Genomic DNA, 19,903 nt, shown 5'->3' on the forward strand with positions numbered 1-19,903 from the left:
TGGCTTGCTTTGCTTGCTGGGAGAAAAGCAGGTTGAGGGGGCCTGACTGAGGTGTGCAAAGGGGCATAAGAAGGGTAGATAAAAGGAAACATTTCCTGACAGCAAAGGTTATCCTAAACAGGAGGATGTTGGCTTAGTGGGTTTAGGGCAGGGGAAGAGGGTTAGAGAGGAATCTGAGGAAGAATAGTGTCACAGAGTGAGATTGCAGAGAGGTATAAGTTTTTTTTAACACTGCTGACACCACAGTTCTGATAATCTCTATGTAACATGATGGAGAGCAAAATGGAGGTAATCTCACTTCTGTTTATTTTTGATACTCTTCTTTAGCTGGCGGAAGTCTGTTGTTTCGGCCATACGCTGAGTGCAAGCTCAGTCGTGTACGGTTGCTTAGTAAGTTCACAAAGACGTTGGTGGTTGGTAAATAGCATTTTGTTCTATGTGTCCGTGCTGGCTCTCTGTTAGCCCTCTTCCCCTGACAATCCTGTCCTTGTAGTTCATTTCCCTGCAGAGTGAATCCAAACTGCTGCTGAGATTTCATTCATTTCCGGCCCCCATCACCATTGTAGGCAGTAAATTCTAGGTCACTGCCGTGTAATAACAGTAGACATTTACAAAATATTTATTTCCACCTGGATAACCCGGTCCAAAGACTGCTGGATGGCCAACATTCAATGCTTTCCCCAGTCTCTGGCCACTCTTGATCATTTCTCTGTTGTTCACACTTTACACGTGTCTGTACATAAAGCACAGCTCTTGGGACACCCTTGGGTCGCCCTTTCTCCCCTACCCCTGGTCCCGCGTGGAGTCTCCTTTCTGGTGAATGAGGCCAACACGTTTGAATGGCTGCTAGTCTAGAGTCCCTGAATTTCCCAGGTCAATCCAAATGGGACGAAGAATCGGGATAAGAGACTGATTCTGTGCTTGGAAATCCAAGCGCAGAATTCCCAGGACACCCAAATAAATGATTTTATGTCAAATGGGCCCAGCTGTAAATATTGCTTGTGCCAACAATGTATGCTCAATTGTATTTCGTGCTTTAGTTGGGTGTGTTTGGGGGCATTTGGATTCAGTCCTGGGTTGAGAGGTTGGCAGAAGTATAGGTGTAGCATTGGTTGGTTGGTGGAAGTGCTTGGTTAAGTGGCAGAGATGCCTCAAGGTTGCACTGGTTGGAAGATCCAGAAGTTAGGACTAAATGTTGCAACATTGATTAGTTCTGTCATGCATGTTTTATATAATTTATGCTTGTTGTCTTTGTAGTATACTGTCCTTCTGCGCAAAGCTAATTTTCATGGTATTTACGTATGCCTCTGACAAACTTGAACCTGGCGTGGGGTTAGTGCAAGGATGTGGTGCTGATCTTATTGAACATTGGAACAAAGGGCTGAACTTCTGTTTCTATTTCTTAGATCTTGCTTACAAGGATCACAGTCTGGTGTTGCATTGTGAAGACTATGTTGTCTTTGAAACGTCCAAACAGTGGTTTCTCCCACAGCAACTTGACCTCTCTCTCTGCAATACTTTGAAAGGAGCATTGCACTAGCACTGGTGTAACCTTGTGCAAAAAGAAGCGGAAATCACATCAAGTCTACGAGGATGACCCACATTAGGAAGAACTTGGTCAAATTTCCAGAGCATTGCAAGTCAATTTGGAAATGACCACTATTACATTTCGCTCTGAAAATAATCAACAGAGTTGATTATGTACTTCTGTCCAGAAACTGAATTTCCAGGCATATATGTTCTGATTTAAACCAAAAAATATTCTTTATATGGATGTGTTGTATTCCCTAAGATGAAGTCTCAGATGCTTTGTTTTAGTAATGAATATATTTGTTATGAGTCTCCGTGTGATAAGTATCGAGTATATTTTTTATAAATTTGTAATAAATATATAACCTAGACAATAATATAAAATAGATTACTGTAAGGTTTTTCCAATATATGAAGAGTAACTGAGAGGCTACTGTGGATATTAGATTGCTAGAGAGGAAGTAATAGTGGACAGAGAAATGGTAAACAAACTTAATAAGTATTTTGTGTCAGTCGTGTGTCCCCCCCCACCATGGATGACTCTAGCAGTATGCCAGAAATTCCAATGTCGGGGGCAGAAGTGAGTGTAGTTGCTATTACTAAGGAGAAGGTGCTATGGAAGATGAAAGGTCTGAAGGTTCATAAGTCACCTGGACTAGATTGACTACACCCCAGAGTTCTGAAAGAGGTTACTGAAGAGATTGTGGAGGCATAGTAGAGATCTTTCACGAATCACTAGATTCTGGAGTGGTTCTGGAGGACTGGAAAACTGCAAATATCACTCCACTCTTTAAGAAAGGAGTGAAGCAGAAGAAAGGAAATTATAGCACATTTAGCTTGACTTCAGTGGTTGGGAAGATATTGGAGTCCATTATTAAGGATGAAGTTTCAGGGAAGATACATGGAGAGGCGGGTTGTTTTGAGGAAGCAGGGAGATTACAGAATGAATTAGACAGATTGGGAGAATGGGCTAAGTGGCAGATGCAATATAGTGTGGAGAACTGTATGGCTACACACTTTGGTAAAGGCGTAGATTATTTACTAAATTGAGAAAATTCCAGTATCAGAGGTGCAAATGGATTTGGAAGCCCTTGTGCATGATTCCCTAAAAGGTTAACTTGCAGGTTGTGTCAGTGGTAAGGAAGGCAAATGCAATGTTAGCATTTGTTTCAAGAGGAGTAGAATATAAGAGCAAGGATGTAATGCTGAGGTTTTATAAGGCATTGGTCAGACAGCACTTGGAGTATTGTGAGCAGTTTTGGGCCCCTTATCTAGGAAAAGAAATGCTGGCATTGGAGAGGGTCCAGGGGAGGTTCACGAAAATTATTCTGGGAAAGAAAGGGTTAATGATTGAGGCGCGTTTGGCTCTGGGCCTGTGCTCGCTGGAATTTAGAAGAATGGGGAGGGAAGCGGAGGGGAGATCTCTTTGAAGCATATTGGATGTTGAAAGGTCAGGAAAGAGTGGATGTGGGAGGTTTCCTATAGTTGGTGAGTCAAGGACCAGAAGGCACAGTTTAGGAATAAAGGTTTAGAACAGAGATAAGAAACTTTTGTTAACAGGTGGATGTCACAGATGGCCATGGAGGCTAAGTCATTGAGTATATTTAAAGTGGAGGATGATAGGTTCTTGATTAGTCAGGGCATCAAAAGTTATGGGGGTAAAGTGGAAGAATGGGGTTGAGAGTGAAAATAAATCAGCCATGACGGAATGGTGGAGCAGACTTGATAATCTGAATGGTGTAATTCCTTAGGTCTTATGGTTTTATAATAACTTATGGAAGTTCTACTGTGTTTTCAAACTCAACCATTTAATGATCCTCCTCCTCTTTCGTCAGAGATACAGATCTGTTCCTTTTGGATACGAGGACAGTTTGGGCCTCTGAGGAAAGCTGGCTGGTGTTTGATATCACTGCTACAAGCAACCTGTGGGTGATGAGCCCCCAACACAACCTAGGACTCCAGCTGCGGGTGCAGACCATCAACGGTGGGTAAACTCAAGTAGTTCTGCTTTGTACTAAGTGAGGTCAAAGGCAGCCCCTCACCAGTGTAAATTTCAAACAAATTCAAAAAGTAAAATTTCTGATCAATGTACGACATGTTGTCTTGAGATTTACTTTCTTGCAGGCATTTACTGGAAAGTAAAGGAATGCAAGTGAATTTATGAAAGCAAAAGCTATAGGTAACAAAGACTGACAACTTAGACTTACAAATGAGCAAAGTGTGGACATTAATGTGGAGAATGAAGTTGTATTGACACAACAGCATAGCAGAAGATGCTGCTGTCACTTGGGTTTGTTCCTGGGTGTGGGTGGTATCCCTGTTGTGCAATGATGTGTAACTTCCCATTGAGAGCCCTAGTTTGCTCCCACATCTTAAAGGTGTGTTAATTGTGTTAGAAGTGGAGGGGAGGTGGGGGTAGTGCAAGCTGGTGGAAATGTGGAAGGGCAGATTGCAGGGAATTAGTGGGAGACTGGGATTGAGGGACTGCTCTAAAAGCCACCATGAGACAAACAGCCTCCTATCGCATAAAAAAAAATGAGATAACATTATGATCTGAGGAGCATTTTGCTAACTTCTCCTAGTTCATTCCAATAGTTGACTTGATAAGAAGAGTTTTTAACAGTATTCCTTGGATTAAATTAATTTAAGCCCTGTTTATTTTCAGTAGAGTCAATTGCTTTTACTGTGTTTGGTCTGAAGATTCCTACTTTGGCAATTAGTTACTGAATTTGCTTCTGGTTGATGTTTGAACAGAAGCTCTTTATTTTGAGGATCATGATTATTTAACAACCAATATAATGTGCAGCTTGCTCCTTGAACTTTGTCTGCGTACAACTTGTAAAATGCATGGCATAAGAGGAGAAAACATTTGAAACGTTTGGCAGCATTTGTGGAAAGAGAAACAGGATTAATGTATCATGTCACTGACACTTTTTTTTGGAAAAAGAAACAGCCAGTGTTTACCTGAAACATTATCTGTTTCTCTTTCCACAGAAGCTGTCTGACCTGCTGAGTATTTCCAGCATTTTCTGCTATTACTGAAAATAGATTCCGTCATCAAATATTTGGTCAATAGTTGATTATAATCCAGTGATTTAGCTCTGAATGGCAACGATAGATTCCTTTCTAATCTTTGACCCTGCCATTTTGGGTCAGCAATATAACTCTGATCTCAACCATGCAGAGAGAACCATCACTTTAGATGTTGGATTAAGTCTTATAAAAGCAGCTCCAACATTTTGATTAAACTTGCATGAGTTGAAATTACAATCCATGGGGAGGAACTGAAGGATTTAATTGAAGGAAATATTTCCTGCATCCTAGTTTGAAATATTCAAGCTTTGAAAATCTGTTAAAAGCACATAGCCAGCAGTCAACGCAATACAACAGGATCTTGTATGCAAGAAACAGACATTGCAGTGTGAGAACAGATTTCTTCTGCAGCACTCTATATGCAGACAGGATGGAAAAAAAACAGAGCTATCATATAAAACAGCGTAGGAAGTCAAGTGATATATTCATAAACTGACATGCATTCTTACAGTCAAACCAAAAAACTGCAGATGTTGGAAATAACTATCCATTGGAACGGTCAACTGCTTGAAATGTTAACCCTCTTTCTCTACACAGATGCTCCTCGACACACATTTTCTGACTATATGACTGGCAATATTTCCCTCTTCTGTAGGGTTTGTTTTTGCTTAATCTTGTTTAACGATCACTTGTCAGGTGCCTAATCTGATTGGGGGGTGTTTACAGTACCCCTTCCTCCACTGTTAGCATGGTCTGGGTCGTTTAATATGGCACAGAATCACACTGGAAATGGGACTCTGCCTGCGTTTATTGCTCACCAGCATTCCGGTTGTCTTCCCAAAGTCGCAACAATGCTTTACAGGGCCAGCTGCAAGATCAGGGTTTGATTCCTGCCACTGCCTGTAAGGAGTTTGTATGTTCTCCCCAGTGTGGCATTCTCCAGATGCTCCGGTTTTCCTCCCACATTCCAAAGCAAGACCTGTGGGTGAGGGTTAGTGAGCTGTGGGCATGCTACGTTGGCACCAGAAGCATGGTGATACTTGTGGGCTTCCCAACACGGTCCTCCAATCACATCCAAGAGAAACTGCAGATTCTGGAAACCCAAGCAACATACAGAGAATGCTGGAGGAACTCAGCAGGCCAGGCAGTGTCTATGGAGAAGAGCACAGTCGGCATCTCGGGCCGAGAATGCGACACAGTCCTCATTGATTTGATGCAAATGACGCAGTTCACTGTGTGTTTTGGTGTCCCTGTGACAAATAAAGCTAATGTTTTTCCTGGATCAGCTTGTGCGGTGACTAGGATGGTCTGCGTCCACTCTGTTTGTGATGATTATGTTTTAATGTGACGTTGCTGTTGCATGCACAAGGTCTTGCGATAGTTAGAGATCGAGCTCTCTCAAACTGTATTTGGAAATAGTCTACAGTTATCTGACAGAGCAGGGAGCGTGGTGGGCAATAGTGAAACAGCCTCTAGAACTGCATCTTACTGAATAATGTCAACGCCACAATGTAGCAGCCTGTTTGACAGGCATTCCATGTATAACCATTCACTTGCACCAAGTACTTACCACCTACAGTAGTCCACCAAGACCCATTACGCAACACCGGCCTACCCTGGAGCAATTAAATGCAGGCTTAGCTTGTGATGTCCACATCCCTTGCATGCATATATCTTAAAAAAAACCTCTCCATTGCTTTTTAGGGCATTGTGCCCAAAAGATGTGATAACTCATCATCTTAAGCCTATAATCTGTCCCTCCTGCCTTCTGGCAAAAGGCACCAAAGGATTCCGGCTCTTACGACCAGACTGTAACAGTTTCTTCCCCCAAACCATCAGACTCCTCAATTCCCAGAGTCTCGTCTGACATGAACACACACACGCACGCACACACACACACACCACTCCCTTTGCAATTTTTGCTCATTTCTTTCTCAATTCCTGCTAAAACATTGTTTAAATTTACATTTAAATAATTTATTATTATACTGTAATTTGCCCTTTACTGTGTCTATTGTCTTGTTTATTATTATACTGTCTTGCACTGTTTTGTGCACTCTGTGTACTCCAGTGTAGTTTGTTTTGTTTTTACTATGTACTGTACCAGCAGCTAAGTGGTTGAAATGACAATAAAAGTGACTTGACTTGAGAAGTGTAACTTGTCGTGCAGGAGGAGAAGCTCAACTTGTGTTTCCAGTGACTGCACATGCTGCCAATGGCCCTGGCTGTCCCTTGCCCAAGCCTCAACCCGTGAGGATCTTTGCCGAGTGTTGGTGATGGCTGCCAGCCCAACTTGCATCCCACCTTAGGTGTTTGTCACCCACAGTCGTGAGGGAGAGCTGCACTGGAGGCTGAATACGACCTGTCCTGGGGTTAGAGAATTGTGCCTGTGAGTGGGTGGGTGAGAGGGGGGAGCAGGGCGTATTTTGCCGTTAATTGATTGCTTGGAATGTTCTGGGGTTTTTTTGTTGAGTTCCGTGTGGTTCTGCCAAGCATGGTGGGCACGCTACGCTGGCGCCAAAATGAGTGGGGACACTTGTGGACTTCTCCCAGCACGTCCTTGGGTGTGTTGGCTGTTAACACAAATGACTCACTGTAGTTTATAATGTATGTTTGATAAATAAATCTGAATCTGGCTCGTACTGACGCTGCCCTCGTTTGGACAATTGGGATTTGAGGTTAAGGCAATGGAAGGTCCCAAGCTGACTCCCTCTTCTTCTCTCTCTGGAACGAAGGATACAGTGGGTTTGAAAGCTTTATCTCACCACACAGGACGTATGCTTACCACATGTCAGTCAGCAGCTGCCAAATGTCTGGCCAGATTGAAAACAGTGCAGCCAGTTTTCTTTCTCAGGGACATATGGCCGAATGCTTTCCAAGTGGCGGGAATTATTGGCATATCCCCATTATTCCCGCGATGTGGCGAGTGTGCGTAAATACCGTCTCCCAGCCTCCACCAAAGGAATGTTGCTTAAATTACTAATTAGCGTTGAAGTGGTTGACTCCTGCCATATATTTCCCTCTCCCCACAAGACCCCTCATCACCCCACACACAAGGTTAGGAACCGTGCCTGGTAAACTGATTAATAATCTTTGCCTTTTGCAGTCTTCAGCCAGAGTGGGGCCATTTTCAGGTTTATGGCCTCCAACCTGAAACCCACCCTGGCTGTTAATCTTGGCAGCTTGTTGGTTTTGGAAGACTTGTTAGATCCTGCCAATGGGTTGGGTGAAGTTTGGTGCCAAAGAAAATGGCGAAATAAAATGCTTGCTTATTCCTGGCAGTCATTCCTCCAGCGTACACGGGTTGGGCCATTTGATGTCAGCCACGCTGACTTTAAAATCAAGGAATATGGAGCAACTGAACTCAGCGAGTCAACCAGCATCTGTGGGAAGAAAGGAATTGTGTCCGTTTTGGGTCTTAACCCTGCATCAGGATTCTTTTTGTAGGAAGTCAAAAGAGAAGTTAGCTGTTCGGGGTAAGAACAAGTTCAGCCAGGCAGATGGATACGTTGGTGGAGTGAAACTGATTGGATCTTTGGAGCAGAAAGAAGCGAAGGGTTTTAAGCCTTTCCTGATGGGGGAATGGAGGTGTAGAAAGACCAGACATCCGTGGAGAAGATGAGGTAGTGGGGGCAGGAGCAATAGGAGTTTTCAAAATAGTGGAGACATCCCAGATATATGGGAAGGGACTAGAACAGGGCAATCATGAGAGGAAGAGGTAAGTTGGCAGGTGGAAAGGAAGATCTACCTGGACAACCTTACCTTGTAGACCAGGCTAAGAATTGCTGACTGATTGCATCTTGAAGCTGGAATGGGTCATGTGCTGTTTGTCCTTCAGACTGACCTGGGCTGATACTCTGGTGTAGTATCGAGGGAGAGGTCAGAGGTGCCATTTTCCATGTGGGGAATCAAAAATGGGAACAGGCTCCCTCTGTTCTCTCATAGTACACTTCTACAGAAAGGCAGGGAAGTCCTCCAAAATGTTTATTGCTCGATCGAAATTCCTGAGCTTATCTGGTCCAGTATGTCACTGCTGCTATTGGAAGACTGACATGCACAATTTGATGCTTCCTGTGTTTTAACTGTGACTACTCTTCAAATATGTCTTTGGCTATGAAGTGTTCTGGTATGTCCTGAAAAGTGGCATAAAAGGTGCTAAATAAATTCAGTGTTCCTCTTCTGCATTTAGAATGATGCACACAGTTCTAGGCAGATTTTGTTCATGTTCCCCAGCCTCAATAGACTCTTCGCTGTGTTCAACCCAAGAACAATATTTTGTTGTGCTTCATCCCTTACTAGAGGAATATATAGATGGAGATAACAGTTTGGAGTGGAAAATGTCTTTTCTTGTCTTACCACAAGTATTTTCCCTCACTCCGTGTTGCTGTAATTATTTCCCATTCTAACTTGATGTTCGTAGCTGCTTCTAATCTGTCGACTGATTTTTCTCTTTATTTCCTTTGCATATTTGGCAGCCTGTAATGTGATCCCTTGCTGATGGCTGCCATTCCTTCAGGTGGTCCACAGAGAGGACTGTCCCTACACTGTCGCTCTTGCACTTTTCCTCTTAAGGTCCTATCTCTCCTCCTTTTGCTTCCCATTCCTCAGGCGCAGTGCTTCCCTGAGCCACCACGTTCATCCCTTTATCAGGGCAGGGTCGGAATAAGGCACTAATAATTACGAAGTAGCTTTAGAACAAAGCACTAGTAACCTCTTCCCTGGGCTTAACTGCTGCTCTGTTAAACCTTCCGATTGGATATTTCCTTCACTGAAGTGCCTCTATACAAACTGGAACATTGTCCTTCTTCGATCACTTCTGACACAGTTGATTTCACTATCCTTGTGTAAGTGAGCGGGGTTATCTTTGGGTCCATCCCCCATCATCCTTACACCAGTTTCTGTGCAGCAGCCTCAGGCTGGCCCCTTTCTGAAAATCACAGTAGCACAACTTGCTAGTGTTTGTAAGCATTTTCACTGAGACGTAGCTCCACTTCGGTGGATTTTTACTCCGTTAGTCTTCGGATCCTCGGGGATTCGCTGTGGCCACTGCCTCTGCCCGCTTTACATGAGTGCTCAGGTTTGTATCTTCTTGCACAATTTGTTTATTTAATAGGATAATAAGCTCCAACAAGCTGGATTCTATGCACTTGGAAGTTTGCATTTATATAGCAACCTCCACAGCTTTGGTTGTACCAGAGGATTTCCCAGACAGAAAGTCCTTCTCGTCTCAGTTTAAACGTGGATAACATTAAACATGGAATAGTACAGCACCAGAACATCTTACACTGAACTAATTAAATGCCGAACTAAATTAAGCTTACAATATGCCCACATCCCCCCATTCTCTACACATTCATGTGTGTATGTGTTGGTTGTTGTTCCCGACAATGACGTAAACCTGTGCGGGAGGAGTTTTACTGTGAAAAGGCTGTTGCACTGGGGTAGTTCCACTCACTCAGCCTCAAAATCTTGGCCCAATGGTATGAGAAATCATCACCACTGCAGACTGGCCTGGCTGCTGTGGATAGCCAAGACCCCCTCTGTGCCTTGTCAAGCTCTTCGCTCTCCACGAAACATTGCAGCACTGCCTTCTTGGCCATTGGATCTTGTGGTCGATCTCACCACCGAAAATGGCTTCACACATTGGGGTAGGTATATCCCTATCTAGCCCGCCTGTCGGAGAGGTGTAGCGGGGTGTGGCCACTGTCACTTGTAAGCAGTTACTTGGAGCCACAGGTGAGAGCTGGGAACCAAAGGTGGATGAGTGGTCCCTGGGCAGAGCACAGAGGTGCTTACGTAAAAGCCTTTTAAACACCTCTTTTTGCCTCCATTACCACACCTGGGACCACAGTCCAGGCATTCAGCATTGTTACCTTTCTCACCTTAAGTGCAATCCTCTAGTTTTAGACATTTCAACCCTGGGGGAAAAGCTACATATCAGTCTCTCATAATCTGACAAATGGGGAGAACTGTGAAGACACAAGCACCCCTATTAGGGATTCCGAGCAGGTATAGCTATTGTTATTGAAGGGTAAACATCAGCATGCCAGATGGGGTGTGGGTGGGGAGAACAGGTTTGCTCTTCTTGCACTTTAATACAGCTCCACCTCCACCAGCTCAGCCAGAACTGGTGGAAGGTCAGAGTCCCATTCATCTTCTCCCATTGCTCTTAAGACCTTTCACACCCTGTAACCTTCCTGCCTTTTGTACTTCCAGTCCAACAACCAATTTCTCCCTCTTGCCCCTTTGCCCTTCTGAATTTTCCATTCTCTTCCCTCCTTTATTTCCCCCATCTTTCGTCTCATGTTGTTTGGCTTCAGACTCAATTGCCCTCTATGAAGTCCTCCAGGCATCTGCATTTCTACCTTTCTTACGATCCTCCTTAAATCCAGTCTCTTGTCCCCTTCATCTCTGACATCCCTGAACTGCTGTGCAATTGTCCTAAAGACAGAATGATGGAAACACTCAGCAGGCCAGCCAGTTGCAGTGGAAAGAGAAACAGAGATAATGTCTCCACAGAAGTGTCTTTGACTAGAAACGTTGAACCTCTTTGCACAGATGTTGCCTGACCGACTGATGATTTGCAGTATTTTCAGTTTTCACTTCAGCTTTCGAGCATCTGCATATTTTTCCCTCTGCACCTGATCTGACTCTGCCAAAGTGTCACTTCCTGATTGCTGGAGCATTTGTCTAATTAATGCACTTGAGTCTCTTGGGTAGTTGGATTTGGGAAATGCAGGGAACCAGTAGTTACAGTAAGATAATTTAAATAAGCTACGAGTACATCATTGGAAAAACTCCAAATGTATCATCAAACTAGAAGAGTTTGCATTCAGTTATATCCAAACAAGATGGTGCCTGGATTCCTTGTCTGAACATTGTCTTCACAACATGGTATCAGTGCAAACTCTCCGATTCACCAGTAAGCTTGTAAAGATCTTTAGTTACAACAAGCCGTTTTTCTGAGAGGCAAAGACATGCTTCCTTTGAGGTTGAATTACAAGCTGGCTTCACAGGATACACGTAAACATCTCTTGACATCAAATTTACCTCCTCCACCATCTTAAACCTGTGTTAGTAGGTCAACAGGTGCATTTAATGGCAGAGAAACGTATACAATATGCATCCTGAACTGGGCCAATTTTCACCTTGAAGAGGTCAAAATGTGATAGCAATGTTTATTAATTTATCACCCAGGTTTTACTTATGCCAGTTTATTTCTCAACTTGACATGAATGCAATGAATGATAAATGTAGGAAGGTTTTGAGCTAACACTTACGAGTACCAAAGCCATTCATTTTTGCATCAAAGTATGTCATACCAAGTGGGAGAGCATACAGTCAATGCTCTTGTAACCTATAATGATGAGGTTATTATAGAAGGAAAAATATTAATTAGATATTTTAAATCAATAAGAAGTTAAAACTATTATAACAATTTTGGTTCTTCAGACCAGGTTAACTTCATGATCTTCACTTAATCTAATATTGAATGTTGAAATTTCCAATTTCAGTTACCCTTCCCTTCTGTGTGTTTCTCTGTTTTTCTCCTTCCAATTCACCTCCTATGCTTCCATCTCCATGTCCTTTCTCATACCCCCCCCTGTTGTTTCCACCTACCTGTTGCCTACTGGATCCCCTGCCACTTCCACATCTGGTTGCATCTGCCCTTCACCTCTCCCCTAATGGTTCCCATCATGACTTCCCTCACTTGACAGAGTCAGCACTAGCAGGCTTTTTGTTTCTGCTTATCACCTTTCAGCAGCTGCCTCCCCCCCCCCCCTCCACCTTCCCTGTTCCCCACCTGGCTTCTTGCTTCTTGTCAACCTCTGCCCATCACTCACCAGCTGCTGCTTCCCATCTACAGCCATCCCCTCCCCTATGTTGCTCCATTTGCCCATCATCCTTCACTCTTTCCTGATAAGTCAATCTCATTCCAGTCCCTGTCACCATTCCTTCTTTCCTTTTTATATTGGCAACCTTACTTCTCCACACTCAGTCCTGATGAAGAGCTTTGACTGGAAACGCTGGCAATTCCTTCCCTCCCGCAGAAGATGCCTGTCCTGCCCAGTTCCCTCAGCAGATTATTTGCTGCTCCAGGTTCAAGCATCTTCAGCCTTTTGTGCATTAAGCTACAAATCTTTTGATTATTTTTACTCACAAAATAAGCATGTGTCATTAAAACATATGCAGATGGTCACATTGGAGTTTGTGGGGCATGCTATATGTTACATTTTCCTTGATATTGCATGTTAAAAATGTAATTGGCAGTAAAGCACAATGGGACATTTGAAGCCTTCCAAAATTGCCATATAAATGTGCGTTTTTCTGCCTCTCCTGTCTTGGGCCTCCTCTTCCTCCTCCTCTCTATGGGACCCCTTTCCCTTTTCCATTTTTTGAGTCCCATCTTCTCTGTACTTCTCTCTCAGAAACCCTTTTCCACCACCTCCTCTGGGCCCCCTCCTTCCTCCTCCTCGTCCTTGTCCTTTGGGTCTCTTCTCCTCAGGAAAAAGCACAATTGGCCATTAAAAGACTTGCCATATTCTTTGGGTATTTATTTTAAGTGTGTAGTCTTGGATTTGTTGAGTTCTTATTCCTGAGGCGTTACTGGGTCAAGTCCAAGTTGTGCGATCTGATTGGTCGGAAGGACTCGCCAGCCCCCACACAGACTGGGGCCGCAGAACTCAATGGAAATAGTTACCTCTGCAGAAGCTGATGGCTCACTTCACTGAGGTCACATATTGGAATACGAGCAAAGATTATTCTTTAGTTCAATGTGTAACGAGTTAGTCAGATCTGTTTGACTGAAGTTAAATATTTTCCTTATTTTCTGCCACGTCACCCATGTCTAGACAGTCCAAAATTGAAAGGAAACCCTTTTTGAACTTAACCTGTTATTATCTTGTGGAACTCCAGGATGCCAGAAATATAATAATTTAGCCTTTGGATTTAATGTCTAATTTTATTTTTTGAGCTAAATGTATAATGAATTCTGCTTGGAAAATCCATGTAGGCCGAGGTCCTGGGAAAAGGTAATTTTCCACAGATTGTTCACCGAACTTTTTTGTTGGTAACTAACTGTGGGTTGTTCTGTCCCTTCACCTGCCGTTGAAAACAAGTATGACCTGTTCATTCTGTGTACTTATTCCAGTTTGAAGAAGGTCGGAAAACACGTGCACCGAGGTCCTTTAATCTTTAAATTTATCCTGCCCCCATAATTTGTTATCTGATGTTGCTTTTTTCCTCGCATAGAAAAATACTCAGCTGTAATCTGATGCTCAAACTCGTGTCAGCCTGCAGAACTCGTAAATGTATGAAGTCTTTCTTAACCATTATTTATAACTGATAGGAGGCATGGATTACTTAGCTACTCTATCACTAGAGGAAAAAGTACAAAGCAAACTATTGGGGATAAAGTCTGACAAGTCTCCTGGGCCTGGTGGTCTGTGTTGTAGAGATTATTTAAAGAAAGTGGCTGCTGCAAAAGTGGATAATCCAGATGTAATTTACAAAATTAATTGGATTCTGGGGAAAGGACTGGAGAACCTCAATTCCAACTAGGAAGAAAAGAGCCAAAGCAGAAAATGTACTGTATATTGGGGGGGGGGGGGGATAAGGCAGGAATCTGTTCTTGAGATACGACAAGGCTTTATAAAATAATTGAGCAAAGTCAGCATTTTGATAAATTTGCTAGAATTCTTCAAGTACGTAACAAATTTGGTGGAGAAAGGGAAGCCAGTGCATGCTGTGTTTTTCCATTTCCAGAAGCATTTGATAAGGTGCTATTGATAGGTTACTGCAGAAGAGCTTGGCGGTTGGGGGGGTGCAAGCAGTTGCATTTATAGGGGGTGGCCAACAAACAGTAAATGAGAGATGGGTCAAATGGCTCGTTTCCTGAGTCACAATCAATACCCATTGTGGTGTCACAGGGATCAGTGCAGGAGCTCCATTGGGAAGATGACTTGGATGATGGGGCAAAATGTACTGGTAATGCAAAGACAGTTGAATTAGAAAGTTGTGAGGAGGATATAAAGGAATGTAGATGTGTGGTCAAGAATTTGGCAGATGGAAAAGTATGAGCTCATACACTTTGGAAGGAGGAATAAGAAAATATCAATTATTGTTTAAAACAATAGAAATGGCAACATTTTTGTGGTTCAGTAGGATTTAGAAGACCTAGTACATGAAACCCAAATGTTTAGTGTGCAGGTACAGCTAGTAAATAACTCATGGGAGTTTATCTTTAATCGCACCTTGGAATCTTGTGTACAGGTTTAGTCTCCGTACAGACAGACCCCACTGTTCAACATGTGGAATTTTATACCATTACCGAATTCACAAGCCGCTACCCAAACTTTGAAATATGGAATAAAATCTGCTCTTAGAATTTACATGAGGAAGAAAAAGTATAAAAATTAAACTTTTCTTCATCTCTTATTTGACACTTGCGCAGATGATATGGTTTCACCTTATTTTTCTGCCTGTGTGTACGTGATCAATATTCCTTCAATCCCTGCATAACAGCCTCTCAAGTACCACTATTGCATACTGTATGCTTCTACCACTCCCCTGGCAACCTACTCTAAGCAGCTACCTCTCTCCAGGTAAACAAACATTGCACTTGTATCTCTGAACTTTTCCCTCTCCCACCCTTAATTGCATGTCCTCCAGTCTTTCGACATTTCTACCCTGGTAAAAGGACTCTGATTGGCTGCTCTGCCTATATCGCTCATGATTTTAAACTTCTAGCAGACCTCCCCTTGACTTTTTGAACAAAGTAATAAACCAAATGTGGCTCCACTCTAATGGTCTGGGAAGCCTTACAGCTTCACTTACCAGAGTGTAACTCATGTCCTGGACCCTTTGTTTAGCTTCTTCAGAAAATTGTCTAGAAAACTGACTCATAAATGACTTGTTGAAGCTGCTGTGTATCTGTTTGCACACAAGGTTATTCATGGTTTTTATGTAACATAGGATCCAAAAATGATTGTTTACAAGGGACCTTGGAAAGCGGATATAAAAATAGAGCATTCCAGAATTGTTTGTCATGCCCAGATGCATCTGTGGAAAGAGAAGAGAGGTGGTGTCCTGGGTCGATGTAGTCTGATGGACATAAGTGGATTTTGATTTGTATCAGAATCCTGGAAAATGCAAGATTTCCAATTCTTATCTTGCAAAACCCAGCACATCAACTGTCACTCATAGTTGGTAGTGGACACCTGTACTGTACATATACTGACCACCACCGGAATGACATCATGCTCTGATTGTAACATTATCATGATCATTCAAACTATAATTAACTTAAGAATTAGTCACCATTTCACCAAAACAAATCAGTAGTTATGATTTACTTGGGAGAGTGGAGTTAGAATAAAAAAACACCTTGTGATTGAAAGTGGAGCAGACTTGATGGTCAAATGGTCTAATTCTGCTCCTGTATCTTATTGCCTTAAGAAATCTTGAGGTTCACCCTCTGCATCAAACTCACTGTGCCAGTGAATTTACTTTGAACTTAACCTCTGAAATTTGACAAGTCAACTCAGAATTTCAGAGGACGTTCAGTACCTGTCTGTTCTGGCACTGCATGTTTATTAAATGCAGCACAATTTCAAGGAAAGTCTCCAGAAATCCATTCTGAAGCTTATCACAAGGACATCTGACCTCCCTATGTGAGTAATGTATGATGAGAACGATACTGAGCCAAAATGTTCAGATTCAGACCCTAGTCTTTGCACAGCAAGTTTCTGGATACTCAGTAGAGACAGGTGAGATAAGTGTAGAGTTCACCCAGCTTTATATCTGTCCATCTGTCGAGAGATGGTCATGTTATAGTACCAGCTGATTGTGAGTTGAATCCCACTATGGCCCCTGAGGAACTTAAACACAGGTACTAAATAATTCTTCCCCCCTCCCCAATAAAACCATTGATATCTATAATGGTAAATGTAAAATAACTAGATTGTGTAAGTTCCTATTTGATTGCTTCAGTAAAGGGAATCTGCCATCCTTACCCAATGTAGCCTATGTTGGCTTCGAGTTCACTAATGTGATTGACCCTGAACTGCCAAGGAGCGATCATGGAAGGTTAAGATTTGGAATTGGTTTATTATTGTCATGTGTACTGCAAAACAGTGAAAAGCTTTTCTTGCATCCTGTTCGTAGAGACCATATGCATTAAGGTGAAACCATCACAATGCAAGACAAAGCCCAATGGCTACAGAGAGCAGGTAACAAGAAGCTGCAAAATCATTATGACATATATTGGGAGTTCAAGAGTCCAGCTTATAAAACTTACCAGTGACGTATATTCCACAGATACTGTAAATATAAATATTGACCTAGACCTTGGCTGTTGTGACGTGCCTCTCAGAAGAAAAATTTGTTTCTAGCTTCTCTTCAGAACTTGCTAATGAAACTAGTGCATGAAGACTCACCTTATCTCACTTTTGCCTCCTGTGTTCTCATAGGGCAAGGTGTCAGCCCCAAACTTTCTGGCCTGATGGGACTCCATGGGCCCCAGGAGAAGCAACCCTTCCTAGTGGCCTTCTTCAAAGCCAGCAAGGTGCATATCCGTACAGCTCGCTCAGCGGCAGGCAAGCGCAGGAACCAAGGCCGCACCAAATCGACGTCTGTTCAGGATTCGCCCAGGGCAACGAGTTTAACTGGTAAGTGGGACCAACCAGAGGAGTAAGGTTTCAGTCTTTAGTCTTCCATTCAAGAAGGGTGCGAGTATTAGCTTGGTTGGTTTAATTGAAATGCTGCTATGTGAGCAAAGGGATGAACTGTGTAGAGGACAGTGACAAATTTCAGCAAGATTTATAAGAGCTGGCAGAAAGGGCAGATGAAGTTTAAAGGTCAAAATCGAGGTTGTTGTCATGTGTACATAAAAACACAGTTACAATGAAAAAAGCTTACTTGCAGCAGCACCATAGGCGCAACATTGTGTTGTGTATTCAGTATATCGGTAATATCTGAGTAATCTTGTAAATGTATTGTTTGAATAAGAATTATTTGTTTACATAGTGCATTGTGGCTTATATGTAAAAGTACATAAATTGTATATGTCATGATGCTACCATGAGATAAGTGCACACTTCACTTAAAAGAAAACCCGAAGTTAGATTTGCATTTCCACCTCTCTTGTTTTCCTTCAAATTGAGCTCAATGGTTGGAGTTACAAAACATAGCAGTGGTGGTGAGGTATTTCTTAAGTGAACCCAAGATGACCACCTACTTGTGGAAATGCAGTGATGACGGGTTGAGTTCTCGAAACAAAACAGTGCCGCACAGGCAGAGATAGTCAAGTTAAAGAAAAAAGGCAGAAACGGAAGAGTTCACAGGTTCTTAGACAGTGAGTATGGAGTGATAATAACCATTAAAAACAAGAGTGGAAAGAGCTGGCTACATCAGAAAGATTGACACACTTAATTACACAATGGATAACTGGATTTTATATACTGAGCAGTATTTTTAAGCAAATAGAAGAGTCAATAGAAACGAGTGCCAATTTTGCTGAGTGCTTTAGATGTAAAGGCATGCTGTTTGCTCCAACCAAACAAGCAGAAATGAGTTTGGCTGATATCATGAAAGCAATGCAGGAAGATTTAGAACCAAAATGATTGTTAATTACAGAACGCTTTAGATTTCATAAGTGGAATCAAAAGGAAGGGGAATCCATTTCAGTGTACGTGGCTGAATTGAAGAGGTTGAATATAGTCAGTTTGGTGTTGTGCTTAATGACACACTGACAGATTACTTAGTTTGTGGAATCTTACAAGAAAGCATTTGAAAATGGCTCCTAACTGAAGCACAACTTACATTTAAAAGAGCAGGTGAAATTGCTGTATCAATGGAAACAGGAGACAAAGTTGCAATAGAGTTGCAGTCAGGAGCGAAAGTGAACGTGAACAAAGTTGCAACGCCTAGACAGAAAGCAGACGAGCTGAACAAATTGAATTATCGTTGTGTCGGGATCACATACACTGGACCAATGCAGATTTAAAGGTGAAACTTTCAGAAAATGCTTCAAGATAAGACGCATATAAAGAGCATGTTGGGCCGACAAAAATAAATTGACTGCACAAGGAAGAGAAAAAGCTTAAAAAGTCAAGATGCAATTTCATAAAAAGCAGCAATCTACATGGTGTTGATGAAAAATCTGATTACTATGAGAGTGGCGCAGGACTGGGTATCCTTGAGATTTAAAATGTGAAAACTAACAATAAACAAACAATATGGCTTACACCAGGAGTGAACAGCATACTAATTAAAATTGAATGAGACATTCACTCAGCTGTTTCGGTCATTCCACAAAATAAGCTTGAACACCATTTTGAAGATACTGAACTGAAGCCTGCAGATATCCAACTAAGAAACTACACTAGAGAAAAGATACTCATGTAGGAGTGACATTTGTAACAGTGAAATGCAACAATCAACAAGCCACATTAACCTTGTATGTGGTAAAAACAGGAGGACCAGCATTGTGGGGTTGTGACTGGCTGAGACAACTACAACTTCATTGGAGATCCTTCCACCATTTGCATGCCATATCCTCTGTAATAGTCAACTGAAAGTGGATTAAGAAAGGTACTGGATAATGCCACCACTGTCTCCATGCTGTACACCATGAACTGTTGTACCACAGAGGGCAAACAGGTGTTGTTAGTCCGACTGCAACAGTTTTTGTAGGTAACATATCTGAGAAAGCCTCAGATAAGTTAATCAGGCACTTGCTTGAAATGTGGCTTGGCTTAAGCTGGAAGAGAGTTCAGGAAGCTTCAGGAAAGTTGCAAGTATTCGGCTTTTGTGAGTATAAAGAACCAAAATCTATACTGTGTGCTTTAAGTTTATCGCATGAACTTCAAGTGGAAGAGAAAAAGCTGTTTGTAAAGGTAGATGCAAAGACCAAAGCCCAGCTGGATGAATGGAAGGCCAGAAAGAAATAAGTCAATGGAGATACAAAAACAGAGGATTCATCAGATGATGATGTGGACGAGGAAGCCAAGAGGAAAGATAAGATTGTAAAGGGAACAATAGAAAGATTAATAAGTGAATACTCCAGTGAACTAAATGCACCTTTTCAAGATCAAGATGCACCCCTTCAAAGGACGGAAAAGGAAAAAAAGAGGAGATAAGTGCTATAGAAATGGAAGAGGATAGATGAGACCTATTTCCTTGAGAAATTAGCATATTCAGAGGTACTCACAAGAAACTAGAAGAAAAAGGAAAGTGAGGAAAAGACAAGTAGTTGAAAAGGAGAGAAAAAAGGATCAATAAGTCCATAGAGAAAAGGAAATGAAAGGAAAGGAGTCCAGAGCTGTCAGAATCTCTTCCT

At 42.2% G+C, this 19,903-nt stretch overlaps 1 protein-coding gene across 1 annotated transcript in view; it reads left to right on the forward strand.

The window, feature by feature from the left end:
* The window catches only part of bmp6 (bone morphogenetic protein 6), a 140,858-nt gene that overhangs the window by 60,867 nt on the left and 60,088 nt on the right, over positions 1 to 19,903 (forward strand). Inside the window, exons 3-4 of the mRNA XM_059972381.1 lie at positions 3,366 to 3,514; positions 17,034 to 17,231. Coding sequence (XP_059828364.1) covers positions 3,366 to 3,514; positions 17,034 to 17,231 — 347 coding nt within the window. The remainder of the gene's footprint in view (positions 1 to 3,365; positions 3,515 to 17,033; positions 17,232 to 19,903) is intronic.

This window comes from Hypanus sabinus, chromosome 1 (genome assembly GCF_030144855.1).
Source record: "Hypanus sabinus isolate sHypSab1 chromosome 1, sHypSab1.hap1, whole genome shotgun sequence".
Classification (NCBI taxonomy): Eukaryota; Metazoa; Chordata; class Chondrichthyes; order Myliobatiformes; family Dasyatidae; genus Hypanus; species Hypanus sabinus.